The sequence below is a fragment of the Hyla sarda genome, chromosome 2, assembly GCF_029499605.1.
Source record: "Hyla sarda isolate aHylSar1 chromosome 2, aHylSar1.hap1, whole genome shotgun sequence".
NCBI lineage: Eukaryota > Metazoa > Chordata > Amphibia > Anura > Hylidae > Hyla > Hyla sarda.
In genome coordinates this window covers 121,076,959-121,102,419 of record NC_079190.1, presented here as the reverse complement: position 1 = coordinate 121,102,419, position 25,461 = coordinate 121,076,959, and the positions used below count along the sequence as shown (strand labels likewise).

The following is a 25,461-nucleotide window of genomic DNA, read 5'->3' as shown; positions in this document are numbered from 1 at the left end:
GGTGCGTTCACACGCTAGTAACTAGCAGCGGGTTTCCCGCTGCGAGTTACGCTACCATTCATTTGAATGGGTCTGCGGACAGTCCTCAAATCTGACACTATTGCGGACTGTCTGTGGACCCATTTAAATCAGTGGTAGCATAACTCGCAGCAGGATTCCCACAGCCGGCAACCCGCTGCTAGTAATAGCGTGTGAACACACCCTAAAAGCATAAATAATGGGTATACAATATACCTCTCCAGAATATCCCCTTATTTGAGAAGATTACATCCATATCCAATTTTGGGTGGTCTTCTCAAAGGGGCTTTACTGAATGTCACTAGCTGGAGCCCTAGTATTCCATTATAACAGTGCTGCTCAGGGTGGAGCCCTAGTTCTTGGTGCAGCGCTAAATGCCGCCAAATCTCTTCCATCTTGCAGTAGAAGTGTCAGGAGCTGCTAGGGCCACAATGTCTGTTTCTGGGTACATTCTATAAGGCCGGGTTCACACTGCAGAATCTCCAGACAGCGCTGCCCATTGGCAGAAATGTTAAGACTGCACAGACTGCATTACCACCCCATAGATGGCAATGCATTTGCTAGCGGAATAGTGATGACTGGAAATATTGCGTGGTATAGACACTTTTTACTGTGTGGTCAGATTTGGTGTGCCTAAATGGTCGCATAAATTAGCGACAAAAGTCCCAATTGATAAATCTATGACCGCTGCAAAAAAATAAAAATAAATAAATAAACCAGCACAACTTACCCCTTTAATTCATACCCCTTCCCTTCAATTCCTCGGTTGAACTTGATGGACGGTGATATGACTGGTTGTCTTTTTGGTGGACGTATGGTTGTCTATTTTTTCAACCATACTATCTATCTATGTAACTCGCAGCAACTTTTTTTTTTTGGACAATTTTAAACACAATTTTTTTTTACATGTTTTGTACTTGCCACAGCAGCGTGCACCCGTGTATTGGGTTTAGGTGCTGGCTACATTTGTCTTTTTTTTTTTTTTGCTGCGCAATTTGGGGGGAGTGGCTCCCTCTGTAGCCGTGCATCCCCTCCCCTATTTCACAGGAGGTTGTTTTAGGTTGTTAGTGGATCCAGCATGTCGCCCAGCCTGAGGTGAGTGAATGTTTAGGGTCCCATCCGATATGAGGCCACCTCCGCGTGGTGGATGGGGGGGGGACACGTTTTGATCAAAAAGTGCGCTAAGAGCCTCCATTTTGTTGACCAAGTGTGCCATTTTTTATTTTATTTTTTACATGTTTTGTACTTTCCACACCAGCGTACACCCGTGTATTGGGTTAGGTGCTGGCTACATTTGTTTTTTTTGACCATAATAAATGTCCCCAATAGTGTCTGAGCCATAGGAGCCATAGGCCGCCACTCACTAGATCAGTGTTTCCCAACCAGGGTGCCTCCAGCTGTTGCAAAACTACAACTCCCAGCATGCCTGGACAGCCTTCGGCTGTCCGGGCATGCTGGGAGTTGTAGTTTTGCAACAGCTGGAGGCACCCTGGCTGGGGAACACTGCACTAGATAGAGTTGCTGCTATACATCAGGGTTGTTCTTTTCTGCTCTATGAAATAATGCAGCAGTACCATAACATGGTCCATACATTTGAAGTTTCACGCACTTTGGAAGTAGCCTAGGTAGGATAGAGACCCCATTCCATACACATATCCTGTAGAACAAGGACATTTCTCATTCACCACATAGTTCTCCAGACTTCAGCCAGCATTTCTTATCAGCTCTACCAAGTATAAAAGGGACATGGTACAGTAAACTGATATGTAAAGTATTTCCAAAGAAGAACAAATTCCTTAAAAAAACTAACAGGACAACAATCACCACCACAACATCAGAAATGTAAAGAACTAAAATAACCCAGTGTCATATGCAGCACCCCATAATAAGACAAGGGGGGGGATTTCATTCACATCATCCTGGCGGGAAGACCACCAAATTCTACAAACTCCTCCTCCCCCGGGGCACCGACAGATGCTCTGCTCCTTATAGGTCCCTATATAGAACCCGGAGCGGAGCGCTGCTTCTACACCATCTGACCATACGGCAAAATTCCTCTGACTGTATACAGTAGACGTTATGGTTTATAGCATGTTGTATTCTATTACTGCACCCTAGGAAATACCAAGATCAGTGGTTTCCCAACCAGGGTGCCTCCAGTTGTTGCAAAACTACAACTCACAGCATGCCCGGACAGCCAAAGGCTGTCCGGGCATGCTGGGAGTTGTAGTTTTGCAACATCTGGAGGCACCCTGGTTGGGAAACACGGACCTAGATTAGATTTTTGCTCCTGCTGGAAAGATGACCTTACAGACAGAACACCTTACAGCAGTATTTCCCAACCAGTGTGTGTCCAGCTGTAGCATAACTACAACTTCCAGCATGCCTGGACAGCCAATGGCTGTCCGGGCATACTGGGAGTTGCAGTTTTGCAACAGCTGGAGGCACACTGTTTGCAAAACACTGCTCCACAGTGCCTAATTCAGTTACAACTATATTCGGAATTGCTACTTATGTCATATCACAATATACCGTACTACACAAAACGCTTCACTTTACATATTTGCATAGGTCCTCGTCCATGTGGAGTAACAATATTGGAATATACACATTTTTTTCTCATGACCAGTTTGGCCATTATACCTATATAATGTTACACCTTTACTAATGTCCCGTTCTTCTTTAAAGTTAGAGATTGGTTTGGATTATTAAAGCCTAATATAAAACGCATAAAGCTTCATGTACATGAGCGTATTACAGCTCTATGCTATGTAGCTGTAACAAAGAACTAAGATTTCTATGGGACTTTTATTCTATGTATGAATTGGATTTTGTAAGAGCCCATGCACACTACTACTCTGCTCTGTCCACTTGCAGCAGAATCCAGTCCATCTCAATGGGCTTCAGCAGCTCCGTTTACAATACAAGAGTTCCGTAGCCGAAAGAAGGAACGCGTTCTTTTTCTCTGCGGAATCAGTCCGGAAAAGCACATTAGTCAATGGGACTTCTGTGGGAAATAGGCATTCAATTCGTCACGGATCTGCTGAGGGAATTCCTACGTAGTGTGCATGGGCACTAAGAGGATGTTTCCCCCCCCCCCCCCCCCCCCATTTGGAGTTTAGATGTCATGAGATAATCTACATACATGCTGCCATATAAGACTCGGCAAGGCCTTAGTCTTCAATACCTTAGTCATCTGATCTGTGATCAGTTTACAGCATCTATTGGCATATACCCCCCAGTGGTAGCAGTACTACACGTCAATTTGCCGCCACTAGTTATTACAGTGTTTCCCAATCAGGGTGCCTCCAGCTGTTGCAAAACTACAACTCCCAGCATGCCGGGACAGCCGAAGGCTGTCCAGGCATGCTGGGAGTTGTAGTTTTGCAACAGGCAGAGGCACCCTGGTTGGAAAATACTGAGGTAGTGGCAGTCATTGGTCTAGAACGTAAACTTCAGGGGTGCCCACCACTGAAGACACCAGTACAGAAAATACCTCAAATATAATACTAAAAAGGGTCATCATCATTAAAATTTTGTAAACAGATGCTGCATTCATTGGCCCTCATTTACTATTGCAAACCCGACATGTTTTGTCGGGTTGTGCGCCAGAAATTCTGTCTGCGCCAGAATTGAAAAAACCCTGACTAACTCTCCATTTTGCTAAGAAAACCCCCCAAAAGGGGCGTGACCGCCTGGGAAAAGGGGGTGTGGTCTCCGAAAAGGGATGTGTTCCCGACATTTTCACAAAAACCCAACATATTTACTAAGGTTTCCACATAAAATGTGGTGGATTTGAGCTGAGGAAAACCGGACAAAATGTAGGGAAACCTTAGTAAATACCTTGGAAAATTTATTGTAGGGAATTAAAACCCACAAAGAAACCTACACAACACTGTTAGTAAATAAGGGCCACTGTGCATTATATTTTATATACACAATAGGGGAGATTTATCAAACTGTGTGAGAGAAAAAATGGATTGATTTCCCCACAGCAACCAATCACAGCTCAGCCAGCGAGCTGAGGTAAAGTGAAAGCAGAGCTGTGATTGGCTCCTGTGGGAAAAATCCCTCCACTTTTTCTCTCACACAGTTTGATAAATCTAGGCCAATATACGAGAGAGATGCTGATGTCATGTCCCCTCTACAAACATGACTTTTCTTCAGATCTGTTGGCCTAGTAAAAAGGAGACAAAGAGACTACTCTACGAATCACTACCTATATAAATGCTATGACTTACTAAAAAATCTTATGAAAATCTTCATAGTCAAGTGACTTGTTACCAGACATTCAAACAAAACAAAAAGGACTAAAAGAAGCGACTTCTTTCCTGCATAGAATAAAGTTGAAGGAATTGTTCTAATCGAGAAGTCTAGATAAGCTAAGGCCGTGTAAAATATCTTTCAAGTAAAAAAATATTATTGGAAAAAAATTAAATAAAATACGTTTTGCAGCTGTCATCATCACACCATCATCCAGATCCCATACAGGAGGTTGTTACTGCATATAGATAGGTATGTCACGCTAACAATAGCAACACATCGCTGGGGGGCAAGGATTGGCACGACAGAGAAGGTGTCTTCTTGCCCGTCCTGTGGGAACGATTCATAAAGAGAAGCAGTCATCCCAGGTAAGAGGAAGCATAAACCACAGGAAAGGGAAGACTTTAACCTTCACACAAGCTCCCGCTGTTAATCCTTTACTACCAGCTCATTTTATTGTACAAGTCGGAGAGATGAAAGACTTCCTGGGAACAATCGCTCCTAGCAGTCTATAAACACACAAGTCACTATTGTATCACAGAGACAGTCACTTGCTTGTATTCGTGTATCCAGCACACAAAGTGAGGGAAAGCCTACGGAATCTGCTATGTGGCTTACTTGCTTGCTTGCTTTTGGCCAAAAACAGTGTAGACAACAGACGGTTCCCTAAGAAATAAGAATATACCTCTTCAGATGCTGCTCCAGCTCCAAGACGAGCACCTTCATGGTTGCTGTACAAGAGCGGCTGCTACGGTGAATGGTCCATTGCATGGAGAGGTCTGGAGGAATCCTTCCTAGCTGCCGAGTGAGTCCGTCATGCTGTAACATTTCACAACTCGTCCAGTGCTGCCCAAACGCATCTCACTATACTGTGATTTCTATGTATAAAAAGGGGAGGGGAGTACTTTTCTGCACCAGGATACACAGGTCTCTTGTATGTTTAGTGGAGAGGTTGGTGCCTGGTTTGGGCTTTGAGATCAAGGAGGAGAAAACAAGGGCAGACGATGACAACACGAGCTGCGGGTCACGTGACGTTGTTACATAAAGCATCAAGAGAGATTAAGATCTTTACGACTGGGAGATTTCACATCTCGCCAAACACAGGAGCTGGCTTCTTTTCGTAGTGGGCTAATCCAGTTATGAAATGGCCGGGCAACTAATTGCTGCAGATTTTCCTCTTGTCTAATCCACTTACAAGGAGTGTGTTACTACGCGTCGGTCCTGAATGTTAACCCCCGACCGACGTCCGGATAAGCCGTAGCGTCCGGAAGCTGCGGCGAGGAAGGAGGTGTGATGGCTGAATGAGGCAAAAGCACTGGTCCAGCCAGTGCAGGGTTAAAGAAATCCACTCAATCAAGTCAGGAGCAATTATCACTTGGGCAGAGATCGCCTGTTTTGAAGCATTACCGTCAATAGGAGCACAGACCTGAAAAAACAGAATTCATGTGCCATGTCTCGCACGAAAGAATGCGTGTATGCCTGTATATGGAAGTTACACTGCAAAGAAGAAACTCCGCGAAGACTGGGAAAAGCCACCTGAAAATATACTAGTCAACAACTAGGAACAAGCCAAGCGTGTGACTGAGAATCGTATATTCTGGGTTACAGCACCACACTTAACACCTCCCTAATACAGTATTGCAGAACTACCCTAATACAGTATTGCAAAACTACAACTCCCAGCATGCCCGGACAGCCGTTTTGCAACAGCTGGAGGCACCCTGGTTGGGAAGCACTGCCTACTGCATCAAAATGGAGACTGCCCATGACAAGAGACTTTAACATTTATTACAGACATATACTATTCACTTTATTTATATAGCACAGATTCCACAACGTTCTTCACTCAAATTGGTCCCTGTCCCCATTGGGGAGAACATACAAACTCCAAATCTTCTATATGAGCACTAGTATAAGGACGTGTTGACGCAACTGAAACCCGCACTGATTTGGACATGGATGTCACAATTTCTTGTGTCTCCCATTGACTTCAAAAGTAAAAATTCTATACCCCTGCTTGAAAAATAAAATATAAAAAAAGCTGATATTAAAACAAAAGATGCATCGTGGCTTTTTTAGCACAGAAAAAAGTAACACGTCACTTTTGCAAAATCAATGGTAGTTTAAATGGGTACTCCGGAGAAATTTTTTTTTTTTTTTTTTTTAAATCAACATGTTCAAGAAAGTTTAATTACTTCTATATAAAAATCTTAATCCTTCCAGTACTTATCAGCTGCTGTATACTACAGAGTAAGTTGTATAGTTCATTGCAGTCTGACCTCCGTGTTTTCTGCTGACACCTCTGTGTGTCAGGAACTGTCCAGAGCAGGAGCAAATCCCCATAGCAAACCTCTTCTACTATGGACAGTTCCTGACATGAACAGTGGTGTCAGCAGAGAGCACTGTGGCAAGACTGGAAAGAACTATACAACTTCCTCTGTAGTATACAGCAGCTGATAAGTACTGGAAGGATTAAGATTTTTAAATAGAAGTAGTTTACAGATCTGTTCAAATTTATGGCACCAGTTGATTTAAAAACCACTTCCTTTTCCTCTGGAGTACCCCTTTAAAAATCCACACATTTTGAGGCAACATTTTCCGTCTCTAATTTGCTGTGTGAATAAATTCTAATTCTTCCAGTAATTGCTAATAGACTTATCTACTGGGGTCTATAGAAAACGTTCTATGCAGGAACGTTGGGAATACCATCATGTTCCCTAGAATGACATAGGAGATTACATAGGACATTCCATTAGTAATAATAGAAAACACCTCCTTACTATTCTCTTGTCAAGGTTTCCAATGTTTGCGGCTGCCAAGAGGGGGCAATGCCTTATGGAATGACACAGAACTTCAGAAGAAAAGAATTTCCTCTTTCCTTAACTTATAGGTTATGAGTGGTCTGTGACCACCCAAAAGGTGTCGGTAAAGTTGTCTACAATTTTCAAGGCGGAAGGAATGCTTTTTTGCTACTTGATGCATCTGGTGTTGGGGATCCTTCCAGTACACTTAAGGCTGCTTTCACACTATAAAATTCATCCATTTTAAAGATCTGTCTGATATTCAGTCATGAAAACCCTGCAAATCGGCCGTTAAAAAATCCCATTATAGTCTATGGGATTTTTACATTATCCGTTTTAATCCGTTATAGTCCGTTATTAATAACGGACATTATTTTGTGACAGAAGATAGTAACAGGAGAAATAGTGCATGCAGTATTTCCTCCGTTCTCCCGTCACAAAATAACGTCTCCTCTAGTGTGCAGTGAGCAGTAGAATCCTATTAATATCGATGAGATTCTGCTGCAAGCGGAATACTCTCAGTGCGCTAAGGGTTGGTAGAAACTGTTAAAAGGGTACTCCAGCTTTATACATCTTCTCCCCAATCCAAAGGATAGGGGATAAGATGTATGATCGCAGGGGTCCCACCGCTGGGGACCCCGTTGATCTCTATGCAGCCCTCAGCATTCTGTGCCGGGTGTTGCCTCTGAGACGGCCCCTAGTGATGTCACACCACTCCCCCTCCATTCATGTCTATGGGAGGGGGCAGTCACGCCCCCTCACATAGACATGAATGGAGGGGGCGTGGTGTGACATCACTAGGGGCATGGCCGCGAAGTCACGTCTCCGTCTTGGAGGCAGCGCCCGGCACAGAATCCCGGGGGCTGCACCGAGATCGTGGAGTTCCCCAAGATGTATAAAGCCGGAATACCCCTTTAACAGTAGCCATGCATCTTTAGTTGCTGTTGGCTGAAGACAAACTTCTACTCTTTATAGACAGACTACTTGTGGTTATTTATTTGAATGACCTAAAACTTAATGTTCTAAATGCAAATACTTAGACCAAAATAAGATTAAAAAAAAACAGCATGTAAGTGTTCCTTATATCAACATTCTGTTTATTATGGGCTGCAGAAGCAGGGAATGCAGAATTCAGTCAAGGTGTCTGCTCAATCCTAATATGTCTACATACAGCGGATGTTACATGTGAATTCTCCCCATAGATATATTCCCTTGAAATGTGTTGTGAATTTCAGCAAAATCCACAATGGAAACTGGCATGCTGCGGACTATAAATATGCTCCATGCAGAATGTGGGCAGCTTGTGGATTACATTTGTAAAATCTTATCCCCTTGTCCACTGTTGGATTTAGCAGAGCGTGATTTACCTGTGAACTAGCAGGTAAAATCTGCAGCATTTCTGCCACCAGTGAGTTTACCTAAAATAACCCCAACAGTAAATATGACACAGCACTAACTGCATCATAGTAAACAGTCAATAACTAAATGTGCATTATCTGAACAAGACAAGTCAGCCCAACGTAATGTGAGGTAATAGAACGGAGGCCATTGCTCAGTTATGTGTGACTTCACCCATTACAGATATTAAACCCAATTCAATTATTAAACAAACTGGATTAGTCAGAGAGCAGAGCCTTGTGGAGTCCATGAAAAACAGCCTCAAGCTACAACCGAACAAGACTGAAGTGCACAGATCTGCTTTCTTCTGCTTTGCCCCCATTGTTCTGGTCTCCTCAGACTCTTATTTATAGTGACAGGTTGTGCACAGAAGCATCACCCCACTGGTAAATCAAGACCGCCCCAATGCTGGCAAGTGTCAGTAAGGAAGATGTAGGCCAGTCATCATTACCACACAAGTAATGTCACATGAATGCCCAGGTCTGACTTGTTATAATTCTTCCCCATACAAAAGCTTTGGGCGCTCTATGTTTTCTGCACATGACTTCCTTCATATTATAGGAGAGAAAAATACATCGAAAAGTAACTTATCCCCTATTCACAGGTGTCAGATCGCGGGGGTCTGATCACTGGGACCCCTTGTGATCTCCTGAACGGGCCCCTGCTCTCTGAGAAGTGTGTGCTGGGGTCGGCACGTGCTCCATTCATTCTCTATGGGGGCACCGAACAAACCCGTGTGTTCTGTACTCCTGGGGATAGGGGATAAGACATGACATAACACTAGGTAAGTTAGCCATTAAGGTTCTGTAAGGAATGTTATTTGAACATAGTGATCTGTATAGACCTAGTAAAAGTAATAGGAAGGTAATTAGGGGATTACATTGGCACAAGCATTACACATTAGTCAGCGCCATTGATGTGCAGACTGTTGGAACAGTTTTTCAGATCTGCATGTCCTATGACTGGGCCCATAAGTAATACAGTATGTGAAGAGGTGACAAAGTGATCTGAAGGGAACATTCTCCAGCTGAGCTATTAGCACTTCCTAAAAGCAACATCACACTTAAGAGTACATTATGTCTGTCTCCTGACCAACCCAGTAGAACATACCTCTAGAACCACAGGAATTACCAAGCCTTCTCCTCAAGGATATACAGCAAATAACCTGACACCAGGGACTGCAATACAGACAGCGTGCAAGGGAAAACAAAACCAAAAGTAAGAAGGATGTCTGGATTCTTATCACAATAAACCTGAAGTGACTGGATACCAGGAAGGAACCCCACCAACATGCTGAAACACCTCCAACCCATGTGCTGTCCTGACAACGCAGTATGAGAAGGGCACAGGACTACAACTACAAACAACAGATAAGGTTCTCTAAGGCCGGGTTCACACTGTGGAATCTCTAGATTGAATTTCCACCGGAGATCCTGCGAGCGACACAAGTACTGCATTGCCACCCCCACAGACTGCAATGCATTTCCAACCAGATCTGCTAAGAAATGCATTGGCGTCTAGGGACGGCAATGCAGTTCACATAATCCCAGTGCAGCCTGCTGCCTTTCCAGTGAAAATACCGTCTGGATATTCCACAGTGTGAACCCAGCCAAATTCTTTACAAAAAAATAAATAAAAAATAAATAAAAAATTTCTAAACCAAAAAGGGGCTAAATCTTGGGAGAAAATCTGCAAGAGAAACTTACAGAACGTGGATTTTTAAAGCGTTACTGTCATAAAAAAAACTAATTATAATTATAGGCAATTAGCAAGGCACCCCCACTAAAGGAGTGGTTCTGCAGGTGGTGACCACAGACCACTCCTCAGATCCTATGCTTCCTGGCTGATGTTTTGGTCACTTTTGAATGCTGGCGATGCTTTCACTCTAGTGGTAGCATGAGACTGAGTCTACAACCCACAAAAGTGGCTCAGATAGTGCAGCTCATCCAGGATGGCACATCAATGCGAGCTGTGGCAAGAAGGTTTGCCGTGTCTGTCAGCGTAGTGTCCAGAGCATGGAGGCCCTACTAGGAGACAGGTCAGTACATCAGGAGATGTGGAGGAGGCCATAGGAGGGCAACAACCCAGCAGCAGGACCGCAACCTCCACCTTTGTGCAAGGAGGAACACTGCCAGAGACCTTAAAAATGACCTCCAGCAGGCCACATGTGTGCATGTGTACACTCAGACGGTCAGAAACAAAATCCATGAGGGTGGTATGAGGGCCCAACGTTAACAGGTGGGGGTTGTGCTTACAGCCCAACAACGTGCAAGATGTTTGGCATTTGTCAGAGAACACCAAGATTGGTAAATTCCCCACCGACACACTGTGCTCTTCACAAATGAAAGCAGGTTCACACTGAGCACATGTGACAGACGTGACAGAGTCTGGAGACGCTGTTGAGAACGTTCTGCTGCCTGCAGCATCCTCCAGCATGACTGGTTTGGTGTTGGGCCAGTAATGGTGTGGGGTGGCATTTCTTTGGGGGCTGCACAGCCCTCCATGTGCTTGCCAGAGGTAGCCTGACTGCCATTAGGGACCGAGATGAGATCCTCAGACCCATTGTGAGACCATATGCTGATGCGGTTGGCCCTGGGTTCCTCCTAATGTAAGACAATGCTAGACACTCATGTGGCCGGAACATGTCAGCAGCTCCTGCAAGAGGAAGGCATTGATGCTATGGACTGGCCCACCCGTTCCCCAGACCTGAATCCAATTGAGCACATCTGGGACATCATGTCTCGCTCCATCCACCAACGCCACATTGCACCACAGACTGTCCAGGAGTTGGCGGATGCTTTAGTCCAGGTCTGGGAGGACATCCCTCAGGAGACCATCCGCCACCTCATCAGGAGCATGCCCAGGCATTGTAGGGAGGTCATACAGGCACGTGGAGGCCACACACACTACTGAGCCTCATTTTGACTTGTTTTAAGGACATTATATCAAAGTGGGCTCAGCCTGTAGTGTGGTTTTCCCCTTTGATTTTGAGTGTGACTCCATATCCAGACCTCCATGGTTTGATAAATTTTGATTTCCATTGATAATTTTTGCGTGATTTTGTTGTCAGCACATTCAACTATGTAAAGACGAAAGTATTTCATACGATTAGTTCATTCATTCAGATCTAGGATGTGTTAGCTTAGTGTTCCCTTAATTTTTTGAGCAGTTTATATGTATTGATTTAACAGCATAAAATCTGTGGCAGATCCTGTACATGTGAATGTGCACTTCAGCTGGAAACACTGTAGTTTTTGAGGCAGCGTGATCAAAATTTGATGCTCTTTTTTTTAATTAACAAAAGCCAGATGGATCCATGTTTCTATTCAAAATTTTCTTATTTCATTTTTATTACATTGATGGGGGCCAACGTGTTGCCCGAGTTGCTTTTGACAGCATTTAGATATATGCTTTACAGCAAATCCCAAGTACATAGACAACATTAGTCTGGAGTTGACCATATTTAGTTTAGTCTATAGTTTTCTATGCTGTGTGACCTGTGCAGAGGTCATTATGAAGGGAAGGGGCAGCAAGCGGTGATCATCACCTATTGTGAATGGCTTGATCACATCGGTTCTCACTCCTGAGACTTGTTGCGATCGTGAGATATAAGCTGGGGAAGCGGGTGGCGACGCTGCATGCTTCCCCAGCTTATATCTCACAATCGCAGTGAGTCTCAGGAGTGAGACCACACCAGTCAACAACTTTTGACATATCCAAGTTGTTGTTTTTTTTAATGACAGTTACGCTTTAAAAATACACATTCTGTATGTTTATCTTGCAGATTTTCTCCCTTTTGGTTTAGAAAGGTTTTATTTTTTATTTGTATATACTAGTGTTCCCTTTCCCTGTACTCCAGTCTGTGATGAAGGGACACTGCAGTAAAGTGATCTGTACAAAACAGGAAGTGTCAAAGATTTAAAGATCATTTTATAACATAGATGGTAAAATGGAAAATTTGAGAAAAAAAAAAAAAAAAAAAAATCACCCTTTTAACAATTTGTAGTTTCCTGATGACACCTTCCCTTTAAAGCGTTCGTGTCATTTGTAAAAAAAAAAAAAAAAAAAAAATTTTGACGTATTCCAGATATGTCAAAAGTTTAGATCACACAGGGTCCCAGTCATCAGACCCATTGCAATAGTCAGCAATAGCCAGATTAAGTGCGCAGCACTCTTCACTATCAGCCCCCCCCAATCTGACTCTCATTCCATAGACTAATACAGTAAACAGTCAGATTTGATTGACAGCCAGGGAGTGAAGTTCACGCTGCTGCACACTTCAAAAAGTTAGAACTTACAATTGCAGCGGGTTTCAGGAATAAGGCTTAGCATGATCTAAACTTTTTTACATGTCTGGATGACAAGCTTTGCTTATCAGGAAGTTGGCGGTAGCCAAAAACCCACAACCTGTATTATGAGGAGTTCATATTATGCTGCTCTTCCATACTTTACACTGCAGCTCTGCTGTGTATGAACACACGCTTACTGGGAAGTCAGGACAAGTGGAGACAGTAAGGATGGAAAAGTTGTAAAGCCGGTAATTACTCACCGGTAATGTTATTTCCCCGAACCATGACCGCACCACCTGAGAGAGGGACTCCGCCCATAGGGACAGGAAACCTGAGAATAAGAAGAGCCCTCCTCTCCAGCCTCAGTGAATTTTCGAGACCAGAGGAGCCTTCTTAAATTAGTACATACAACTAGAAACATAATAACCAGAAAAAGGTGACCACCAACCCAAGTGTAGGAAAAAATAACACCATAAACATAGGGTGGGAATGCCATGGTGCAGTCATGGCTCGGGGAAACAGCATTACCGGTGAGTAATTACAGACTTTCCCCTCCGCCATGACAGCACCACCTGAGAGAATATCAGAGATACAGCCTAGGATGGGATGACAGACTAAGACTTTATGTCCAAAGGCAAGAGAAGAGGAACTACCCACATTCACCCTGTAGTGATGAAAGAAAGTATGTGGAGAAGACCACGTGGCACCTCTATAGAAGCACCCTGCCTCTCAGCCCAAGATGAGGCCACAGACCTAGTAGAGTGGGCTTTAAGCCCAACCGGAGGATCTAATCCTAAAGCAGAATAGGCTAGAGAAATGGATTGTCTGGTCCATCCAGCTATGGTATTTCTACTAGCTTTGCTACCTTTATTTTTTCCTGTGAACTGAACAAAGAAAGCTGATGATTTCCTGAAATCTTTAGTTCTGTCTAGATATTGGAGGACACACCATCTAACATCTAGGGAATGGAAAGCTCTCGCTTTGTCATTAGATGGTTTTCATAAAAGAGGGCTGAACTATATTTTGAGAAACATGAAAAGTGGAGATTACTTTAGGGAGATGAGCAGGATCTGGGTAAAACACTATTATCCTCCAAGATTTTAGTGTAAGGTTCTATGCTGGAAAGAGCAGACAGATCCCCTGCTCTCCTGGTCAAAGTAACTGCAACCAATAAGACTGTTTTTTTAGAACTAAATTTTTTAAAGGAATACTGTCAATTGGTTTGAAAGGTTCTGACAAAAAAAGCTCTCAGAACCAAGGACAAGTCCCAAGAAGGGGCCCTAGGAAAATTATTCAGAGTCTTAACTGCTTTAAAGAATCTGACTATCCACGGATGATCTGCTATTTTTTTTTATTATACAGGGCACCTAAAGCTGAAACCTGAACTTTTAAGGTTGCAGGCTTTAACCCCTTCTCTAAGCTGGCCTGCAAAAAATCTAATATTCTGGGAATATTGGGAATAGATTTTTCAGAAAAAGATTCTCCTAGGAAAGACAAAAAAAACTTTTCAGATTTTAAAATAGATTTTGTAGGTATTTGGCTTCCTACTGGCCTGGAGGGCAGTGATGACAGAGTCAGAAACACCCTTACTTTTCAATATCATCCTTTATTTATTTATTTATTTATATAGCGCCTACAATTATGGGGTACAAAGACAAGTATCAGACATAATATTACACAATAACTATTCAAACAAGAGGTGTGGGGATATATTGGGGATATGTTGGGGATATGTTGGGGATATGTTGGGGCCAATTAAAGAATGTTATAGGCCTGTCTGAAGAGATGTGTTTTTAGGCCACGCTTGAAACTATGGATGTTGTTGTTGAGTCTGAGGGATAGCATTCCAGAGAACCGGTGCAGCACAAGTGGTCTTGGAGACGGGAGTGAGAAGTTCGGATTATAGAAGATGTTAGTGTGAGATCATTAGCAGATCGCAGAGAACGTGTAGGATGGTAGACAGAGATGAGAGAGGAGATGTAGGGAGGTGCCGCATTGTGGAGAGCTTTGTGTGCGAGACTGAGGATTTTGTACTGTATTCTGGACTGAATTGGTAACCAGTGTAGTGACTGGCACAGGGAGGAGGCGTCGGTGTCGCGGCTGGAGAGGAAGAGGAGTCTGGCTGCGGCATTAAGGATGGACTGGAGAGGAGAGAGTTTGGAGAAAGGAAGGCCTATTAGTAAAGAGTTACAGTAGACCATTTCAAAGGCCATGCCGTCAGGTGGAGGTTCTTTATATAAGGATGAGAAACTAGGCCTTGCGTCAGAAGGTCTTGTGTCTCTGGAAGGACCCACGGATCCAATTGTGCCAGTTCCCTTAGAGAGGAAAACCATGCCCTGCATGGCCAAAAAGGGAGCTAGTAGAATTACTCGGGCCTTGTCCAGCCTTGTCTTCCGTATTACTCTAGGAATTAGCTGTAGTGGGGTAAAGGCCTATGCCAAGTCCCAATTCCATGCTTGAGTTTAGGCGTCTACTGCCCAGGGATTTAATGAATAAAACTTTTTTACCTGACGGTTTTCTCTTGTTGCGAAGAGATGTATTTGTGGAGGAGTACCCCAGAGGTGACATATCGTTCTGAAGATCTGGGGATCCAAAGTCAATTCTCCCTGGTGAAGCTTGTGTCTGCTGAGAAAATCTGCTTTTGTATTTAAGGACCCTTTTAGATGTACTGCGGACAAAGAACGAAGATTGATTTCTGGAAAATAAAAAATCTGGGTACAGATATGCATTAGGGATTCGCTTCTTGTTGTTCCCTCACTGTTTATAACCGCGACCGTGGTAGAGTTGTCCGAGAAGACCTTTACATTGCTTTGATATAATAGATGCTGAGCCTGTAATGGGCTGTGATAGACAGCTGACAGTTCATTTGCATTTGATGATTTTTCTTGAACTTCCCGGGGACCTTGAAGATTTAAGATTTTCTATGTGAGCCCCCCAACCCCAGGGGCTGACATCTGTGCTCAGGATCCTTGGATCTTTTGTTAACCAGTCCAGACCTTTTGTAAGATTAGATTCTATTAGCCACCATTTAGGCGATTCCCGAGCCTCTTGAGAAACACATATTTCTGCCTAAATAGTTTATCATGCCATCAGAACAGGCTGGGTGATTCAACTGTAGCGGCCATAAATGAAAATAAGTTCAGGGTAGCTCCTGTATAGCAGCCGTAACGAGGCCTAGGATAGACATTCCCTTCCTTAGGGAGATGGAGTTAAGGCCTAGAACTACTTTTATTACTGTCCGAATTTTTATAATTTTTTCTCTTTGTTTATTTTGTATCTCTGAATCTAGGATGACACCTAAAAAGGTTTTTTTCTTTGCAGAGATCAGAGGACTTTGACCAATTTATTATCCACCCCAACTTTTGCTGTATTTTTAGGGTATGATCTAGAAATTTTTTTACTTCCTCTTCCGTCTGAGCGACTAAGAGGAAGTTGTCCAGATAAGGAACGAATGTACCCCGTCCTTCTCTTATGTGGGCTGCCATCTCGGATATCATTTTTTGTAAATACTCTGGGAGCAACTGCTATGCCGAAAGGTAGGGCCTGAAGTTGTAGATGCACTAACTTGGAATTTAAGTGGATGGCTATTCTTAGATATTTCTGAAATTCTGGGTTTATGGGTACCATGTAGGTAAGTATCTTTTAGGTCCAAAAAGACCATAAAAAGTCTTTTGTAAGGAGATTTACTGTGGATTTTACTGTTTACTGTGGATCTTATGATAGTACGGAAAGAATTGTCTTTTTTTTTTTTTTATAAAAATAAGGTAGAGTAAAAAAAAAAAAAAAGGACCTGAATGGCTTACGGTGACCTTTAGTCGAGTCGGGGGGAGACTGAGAAACTCTAGAGAAAGACCATTTTTTTTAGAGTGTTTAAGAGCTGTTTGAAATCTGCTCCAACTCTGAAAAGAACTTTCTCAGCCTGCCGCCGACTCCAACAACACCGTCACTGCTGACCTGGTTTTTTTTTAGCTGTAGAGGACCGCTGGTTAAACAAGTATCCTTTAGATTTCTTGGGAAATCACAATCTGGAGGATTCCCCAGAATTGTGGGTCTGACCTCTGGTTTTCCTATTGGAAAAATAGGATCTATTAGGTCTGAAGGGAAGAGGAGTAGGGAAATTTTTCTTCCTGTCACTGGCCTTCTCTAAGATTTCTGATCGGGGGGACCGAACAGAAGATTACCATCACAAGGCAGGGCACATAGCTTATTCTTGGCACTAACCTCCCCTGACCAATCTTTTAACCAGAGGGCCCTATGACCAGAGTTGGATATTGCCGCAGATCTGGCAGACAGCCTTAAAGCATCAGAAGAGGCATCTGCCAAATATGCTGCAGATTTTTTATTAATGGGACAGAAGACAAAAATTGCTCATGAGGAACGTTATTTTGAATGTCCATAGACAACTGGTCAATCCAGATTAGCATAGATCTAGCTACCCAGGAGGCTGCGACATTAGGTTTAAAGGAAGCCGTAGCAGCTTCCCATGCACGCTTTAAAAAAAAAAAAAAAAAAAAAAAAAAAAAAAGAATCAGATTTTTTGTCCATAGGATCTTTTAGAAGCCCAAGATCTTCCATTGGAAGTGCTCCTTTTCTAGATAGTTTAGATATAGAGGCATCAATTTTCGGAACCTTCTCCCAGGAAACTTTATCTGCGTCATCAAAACGGTATTTTTGTTTTTAAATGCCTTTGGTAAAAAAGATTTTCTATCTGGATTGCCGCATTCTTTTTTAATCGGAGAAGTAATGCTTCTATGTACTGGACACACCCTTCGTTTTTTTGGCTCCAAAGCCTCAAACATGATATCCTGTACAGATTTGACCTGTTTAGGGTCCTCAATATTCATGGTAATGCTTTTGATAAGGCTATCAGTGTCCTCTGCTAGAAGAAAAAAAAGGTCTCCTAGATGTAGAATCTTCCACAGATGAGGACTCGTCATCTGAGTCAGCAGAGCCCAGGTTTATTCCCTCCTCTTCTGAGCCTGCACCGGGGCGAAGCATCACCCACAGACGCAGAAAGAGCAGTCACAGAAACAGGTGCAGAGGTAATCATCGTTTTTAAAGAATTCTGAACCTCAACTCTTATCTCCTGCATTGAAGATGACAGAGATGGCACCTCAGTAGAAAAAACTACACAGGAAGAACAAGTCTGTTTGTCATATCCCTGTGGCAGCTTTGTCCTACACGAATTACATTCTGCATGCTTGGATTTTTTTTGTAGATTTTTTTTTGTAGTAACATCACCCTAGAAAAAGCAGAAATAAACCAGACTGAGCATATGAACCCCAAAAGGAAGGATAATGTACACTCACTCAGGTGGTTTTGCAGGTCCCGAGGATGGGGTCTTTGCTGTAAGTTCAGCAGATTCCTGTCGGGGTTCCTCTTTGTTAGAGCTCATGATGAGATGAGTTTTGCACTTGCTGACACTTCTTAGCTGGCTGAGACCACAATGAGACTGCTACCTTGCACAGAGGCCTCCTAAATACCCTTCTGGAGGCACCTCCGTACCGCTGCGCCAGCATCTGATGTCAGATCCGCCCAGCAGCGTCACGGCCCTGCGTCCCTCCGTCAGACAGGACTTAGCGAGGTGCGCGCAAGGAGCAACAGAAACTACCAGCTGTTCCTCCGCTCTCTGTTCCGGCCTGACGCGCGTGCGCCGGCAACCAGTGCTCCCCACCTGAAGGCTGCACCCGGAACAAGTGGCCGCAGGCTCCGCAACCTCACCACATCGGGGAGGTATACAGGGGAAAGGAGAAACCTTGAAACTACGGGGAATTACACTCACACCCCCAGCTTCTTCCACTACCTGAGACAGGGACTCCCGCTCAGCCAGGCTTCCATAGGGACAGGAAACACACTGCGGCTGGAGAGGAGGGCTCTTCTTTTTTTTATTCTCAGGTTTCCTGCCCCTAGGGCCAGAGTCCCTCTCTCAGGTGGTGCGGTCATGGCGAAGGGGAAAGAACAGATGTGGTAACAGACGGAAGCTTAACAGTAGCGAATGGTAATTTATTAGGGATCGACCGATCATCGGTTTGGCCGAAATTATTGGCCAATATTCACAAAGTTATCAGTAATTTCCTTGCCAATAATGCGGGCGCTTTAAATCAATTAACTGCAGCGGCTTTTGTGGGGCCAGAGACCGCCGCCTGCTTCTCTCGCCCTGCCTGTCTTGGGGTCCTGAGTCCAACCACCGCTGCTGCCAGAGACCGACACCGACACCCGCTTCTCTCCCCCTGCCTGTACTGAGTCCAACCAACGCCGCTGCCAGAGACCGCCGCCGGCAGTGCCCCATTGCCTCTCCACATCCCCAGTTTTATAATTACCTGTTCCCGGGGTCCGTGTTACTTCTGGCTCCTGCGGCATCCTGAGTTGTTGCTGCGCAATGAAGAGTGACGTCCTCAACGCGACGTCACCGTCAGTGGCCCAGCACACAGTGACCGCTCAGGACGCCGCTGGAGCCAGAAGTAGTGCGGACCCCGGGAACAGGTTATTATAAAACTGGGGATGGGGGAGGCAATGGGACACCAGCGGTCTCTGGCAGTGTCGGTGGTTGGACTCAGGACAGGCAGGGGGAGAAAAATGGGTGGCGGCGGCAGTCTCTGGCAGTCGCGGTGGTCGGACTCAGGACCCCAGGACAGGCAGGGGGAAAGAAGCGGGTGGCGGCGGCTATCTCTGGCCCCGCCAAAGCCGCTGCAGTTCAATGATTTAAAATGCACCGAATATCGGTATAAGTTATCGGCTATCGGCCTGAAAGTTCACAGGTTATCGTATCGGCTCTAAAAAAAAAAAAAATGTAATATCGGTCAATCACTAATTTATAACTACATTTAGGGTGCGTTCCCACATGGTGTATACGCAGCGTATTTCAATTTGCGGCAGCAGTGGGAAATATGCTGTGTATCCCTTGCTCACTATACACACACAGGGCTTTCCTGCGGCAGCAGCCCTACATGTGTAGTGAGTTTTGGAGGCGGGGACTTGTGCCGGCGTGACTGTGACGTGCGGCTCCGCCTCCAAAACTCACTACACATGTAGGGCTGCTGCCGCAGGAAAGCCCTGTGTGTGTATAGTGAGCGAGGGATACGCAGTGTATTTCCTGCTGCAAATTTTGTACAGTGTGAAATATGCTGCGTATACGCCAGGTGGGAACGAACCCTTATACTTTATATAGATGATGACCCACAAACAAGCAAAATGATCCTAAGAACTCTTGTGGCATGTAATGAATATATATTCATATTGGGGGAGAATTAGCAAAACCTGTCCAAGGAAATGTGGAGCAGTTGGCCATAGCAACCAATCACATTGCTTCTTTCATTTTTCCATTGGACTCTGCAAGATTAAAGAAGTGATCTCATTGGTTGCTACAGGCAATTGGTCAGCTTTTCCTCTGCACCGGTTTTGGGAAATCTCCCCAATTGACCTTACTACAAAACTGATCACTGCTTCCCATAAGAGGGGGTAAGGGACACGCTCCTATTCTGACCTTCCACACAGACCAGCAGTAAGCAGCCCTGGTTTAGCATATGGAAGTGCTGTACCCTTCACTTTGGGGGAGATTTATCAAACCTTGTGCAGAGGAACATTGGAGCAGTTGCCCATAGTAACCAGATTCCATTGCCCATAGCAACCAGATTCCATTGTCCATAGCAACCAGATTCTAGCTTTCCTTTTTCAGAGGCCTTTTTGCAGCTCAATTTGCTGTACAAAGAAGAACAGTATAAGCAGAATAATTTCATTAACATTATAGGGTGGACAAATTAAAGGGATTGTCCCACAATCCTCACTCATTGCCTCCAGTCACAACTGCTCGATTAAAAGTCCTCAGGACTGAATAAGAAAGTCAGGAACCACACTCTGATTTTGAAAGAAGTGCCAGTCAGGCATTTGCGCTGATATGTAAATATATAATTTACTTCTGTTGAAAAAACAAAACAAAAAAAAAACGCAAGCCTTCCAGTACTTACCAGCCCTGTAGTCCAGTCTGATACTATGCTCTCTGCTGCCCCCTCTGTCCATGTCAGGAATGATCCAAAGCAGGAGAGGTTTACCTTTGCTATGGACGATTCCTTACAGCAGTGTTTCCCAACCAGGGTGCCTCCAAGTGTTGCAAAACTACAACTCCCAGCATGCCCAGACAGCCAAAGGCTGTCCGGGCATGCTGGGAGTTGTAGTTTTGCAACACCTGGAGGCACCCTGGTTGGGAAACACTGCCTTACAGGGTCAGAGGGGGCAGCAGACAGCACCGTGTCAGACTGGAAAACCTACACAACTTCCTCCTGGGCATACAGCAGCAGATAAGTACTGGATGGCGAACAGCAGTAGTTGGGACACAGGTATGCATATGAAAGCGAAACGCTTGGCAATAAACAACGTTTCCTTACTTTTTTGCACAATGGAATCCGAGCATTAAGCATAAATCACTAACCAGGTCTCATCCGATCAACCATCTTTCCATATCTATGTTCAAGCACACAACTGATCCCAACTCCCCCCCCCCCCCCCATACATTATAATACTTTTATACACTGTAACAATCCACACCCCTATTTACTCCACACACACCTATAAAATGTCTTGTATAAAGCACAAATGCACATCCTATGTTCACATAGTGCATTTTCCATGAGTAGAATAATACACTGCAGAAACGCCATGCAGAGCATTGTGACACTCAGGGCCGCAGTCAATGAAGCTAGTCGTGTCCTGCATCCCCACTGCACATTCCCAAGGAATACTTTTAGTAGGTCACTTATTAAATGCATGTTTAAAAAAAAAAATAATTATTTAAAATAAAAACACGCCAGGATTCAATGCCCACACACGGTACATTTTTCAGCACCAAAAACGTATGCGTGAATGGCACCTGTAATGTTTTCTACTACCTATGTACAGTGCTGTAAATTCAGTGTGCACTATCCACCAGAAAGCCACAGTATTTAAATGTGAAGCTGCAGCGCCACCTGGTGGACAGATGATGCTGTGAAGTACCAGGAACAAACATGGATACACATCTCTTCGCTTGCTAGTCCGTGCCAGATGGATACAAAGCAGCAGGCTCCATTCACTTCATTTAAAGCGCAACTGCCTTGAACTCCGGGCTATATAACCTACGCACAAGCCTTAGTACTGTGTGCAGATGGTGTGTACAGCATTGTTTTTACCTTATTTCTGCCGGCTTTTATCACCTCAGCCACACACAGTTGGATAGGCGTAGCGCGAGGTACGCTCTGCCCCGCCGCCGCCATGCCCACCTCCCCATAGGTTAGTGCTGGGACCGCTGTGTGATTGACCCAGCGCATGTGCCCCTCAGCTCAGCTAACGTGCCGAAAAACAAGTTTATTCAGATATGCGCCTTTTATAATTTATGTACTGTGCTCCGTGCCTGCTATCCTCTTGCTTCTTCTTTCTTCTCTCAGGACAGTCCTCGTTACTAGAGGCAGAGAAGACGCGAGCTCTCTGCCTCTAGCACTGCACAGGCACAGTGAGGAGGCACGCGGCGGAAGTGAGCGCTTGCCTGGATACCATACGCCATGGCGCTTGTTAGCTGAGCTGTGGGGCGCATGCACTGGGACCCGTGTGTCAATTTACACAGCGGTCCCAGTGCTGACGTACAGGGGTGGGCGTGGCGGTGACTGGGCACAGCGTACCTCGCGCCACGCCTATCCGACTGTGTGTGGCTGTGATCAAAAGAATTTTTGGGGGTCATAAAAGCCAGCAGAAATAAGGTAAAAACAATGCTGTACACACCATCTGCACACAGTACAAAGGCTGTGCGACGGTTATATAGCCCCGAGTTCATGACAGTTGCGCTTTAACATTTTGTTAATACATTTGCTGATTACATTTATTAAATACAGAGGACTCCACTAAAAGCTCAACGTATACCAAGGGGTTTTTATTTTTACCTATTGGTAACATATGCCTATATAGTAGCATACACATGAAGGGAGCCCAAAAGTACATAATGGGGGAGATTTATCAAAACCTGTCTGGAGGAAAAGTTGCTGAGTTGCCCATAACAACCAATCAGCTAGCTACTTTCATTTTTTGAAAAGGCCTCTGAAAAATTAAAGCAGTGATCTGATTGGTTGCTATGGGCAACTCAGCAACTTTTCCTCCAGACAGGTTTTGATAAATCTCCCCCAATATCTAGTGTAAGTCTGGTATTATCACTTAAAGGGATGTACCAGATAAATATTTTTTTATTTAACCTTGCTCAGCACCTCCTGCAGGGTTGTATTTACCATTACCCACCCATTGGGCCTGTGACTTAGGCAGAAGGAGTGAAAAGACAAAACAATTAAAATAAAAGGTTTGATATAGCTGCTGCCACCATGCTGTGGCTTTGAGGGAAAAAAAAATTCCATGCGGGTGAAGCCACATCGGTCACAATTGCTGTGAAATTTACTAGTAGATTTGCAGCTGCTGATGATTTCACCATGTTATGGGGGTAATTTCTCATTGCTTTTATCCTGTTTTTGTGGTGTATATTTGTCGCACAGTTTGTCTCAGATGCTGTTTGGAGACTTTTCATTGCGACTTTTGCTTTAGAAGCTCTTCAGTTCTAGTTAGGCTGGGTTCACACCACATTTTTTGCACTACAGTTCCCGTATCAGGTTTTGATCATAAAAACAGATTCCTCAAAACCTGACTAAACTGTATCAAAACGTGTGTACAAAATTTTCATCTGTATACGGATTAAAAAATGATGTCTGGTTAAATCCGTTTTTAAGAAAAAAAAAACATGTAAGTTTTTAACTTTTCACTGCATTAGGAATAAAGTTTCACTTGTTTGATTGAAATTCCACAAAAAAAAAAAAAAACTGTGCAAAGTCAAAAACCGTATGGTTAAAACTGAATGGAACCGTATGCACATACAGTTCTGTACAGTTCCCATTGACTCCCATGTTATAAAAAAAAAAATAATAAAAAAAAAAAAACGAATACGGTTTAATACCAGTTTTTCACCCGGACCAAAAACAGTGGTAGGCCACTGTTTTCTGTCCGTTTTTCAAACCATACGTTTTTTTTAACTTTTTTTTTTCCGGAGACAACCGTATACATTATGGTGCATTCCGTTTTGAATGGGAAGTCTATGGGCACGGTTTTCTGTACGGCTGTATACTTTTTTTAATGAAACCGTATGCCGAAACCATTTAGCAAAATTGTGGTGTGAACCCACCCTTAGTCAGTCTGGTTAAAGAGGTATTCCAGCCAAAGACACGTTATCCCCTATCCAAAGGATCGGGGGGAAGAAGTCTGATTGCAGGGGCCCGCCGCGATCTCCGTGCAGCATAGACATGAATGGAGGGGGCGTGGCGTGATGTCGTGTTTCTAGTTTCCGAGAATGGAGCAGCAGCCCTGCAGGGACCCCCATGATCAGACATCTTATCCCTTAACCTTTGGATGCCAGGTACTAGAGATGAGCGAACTTACAGTAAATTCGATTCGTCACGAACTTCTCGGCTCGGCAGTTGATGACTTTTCCTGCATAAATTAGTTCAGCCTTCAGGTGCTCCGGTGGGCTGGAAAAGGTGGATACAGTCCTAGGAGAGTCTCTAGCCCACCGGAGCACCTGAAAGCTGAACTCATTTACGCAGGAAAAGTCATCAACTGCTGAGCCGAGAAGTTTGTGACAAATCGAATTTACTGTAAGTTCGCTCATCTCTACCAGGTACCAGTGGGTTTTGTTCCCTCCACTCTAAGCGATTTTAAAAATAAAAATACAAAAAAATCGGGAATGTTTTTAATAGACAAACAGGTTAGCATCCCTTCCTACAGACAGCAAAGAGGAATGCTTGGGCACTTAGCGTGATTGATAGCCCGCTTCACTGCTTTGTTGCCTAAGCCAGTGTTTCCCAACCAGGGTACCTCCAGCTGTTGCAAAACTACTACTCCCAGCATGCCCGGACAGCCGTTGGCTGTCCGGGCATGCTGGGAGTTGTAGTTTTGCAACAGCTGGAGGCACCCTGGTTGGGAAACACTGGCCTAAGCAGACGGAGAAGTGCAGTGACGTATATTGTCAGTCACACTGAGGAGCGTGAACATAGCGCAGCCGACAGGACTAGGTAAGTATAGCTCCCCGCCCAGTGGACTTTTTACTGGGGCAGCGGGGAAGACTCACAAACTTCATATCCTCACCATCCCTGGAGGCAGGAGCATCGCCAGGTGAAGATGAGGATGAATATTTTACCATACATAAGGCATTGCCACACATTATATATGGTAAAATCTGATGCTTGGTTCCCTTTAACTGCCCTCAACAGATACAAAGTCATTAACATGTATAGTAATATATATAGACCAGCGGACACAGACAGAACCACACAGCAACACAGACAGTGACCTGATGAAATACTTTACACATACAAGAAGTGCAGACTTACCTGAAGTAGTCCAAGAAATAATCCATCCAGACAAGGAAAATGAAAAAGAAAAGAGAAAAAAAAAAAGTTAGTATCATAATACATATATCAAAGAAATCTTGAAGCTTAACTATAATACAAAAAGCATATAAAATAACTATAAAAGCTAGATAAAGGCTCATTAACATGGATACAGAGAGCACCGATAAAGGGCACAACCTTGTAATGTTACAATTGACCCCTTGTAGTTAGTAGTAGAGATGAGCGAACTTACAATAAATTTGATTCGTCACGAACTTCTCAGCTCGGCGGTTGCTGACTTTTCCT

General features: G+C 44.1%; 1 protein-coding gene across 3 annotated transcripts in view; it reads right to left on the bottom strand.

Moving 5' to 3' along the window:
- The window catches only part of TSC22D1 (TSC22 domain family member 1), a 117,642-nt gene that overhangs the window by 16,933 nt on the left and 75,248 nt on the right, over positions 1-25,461 (bottom strand). Inside the window, exon 1 of one of the 3 annotated variants that reach the window (XM_056555431.1) lies at positions 4,967-5,611. The exons of 1 other annotated variant lie outside the window; for it this stretch is intronic. In XM_056555431.1, coding sequence (XP_056411406.1) covers positions 4,967-5,109 — 143 coding nt within the window. In that variant the 5' untranslated portion in view covers positions 5,110-5,611. Of the gene's footprint in view, positions 1-4,464; positions 4,487-4,966; positions 5,612-25,461 lie in introns of those variants that run through there. One more of the 3 variants, XM_056555434.1, reaches the window with a different exon arrangement.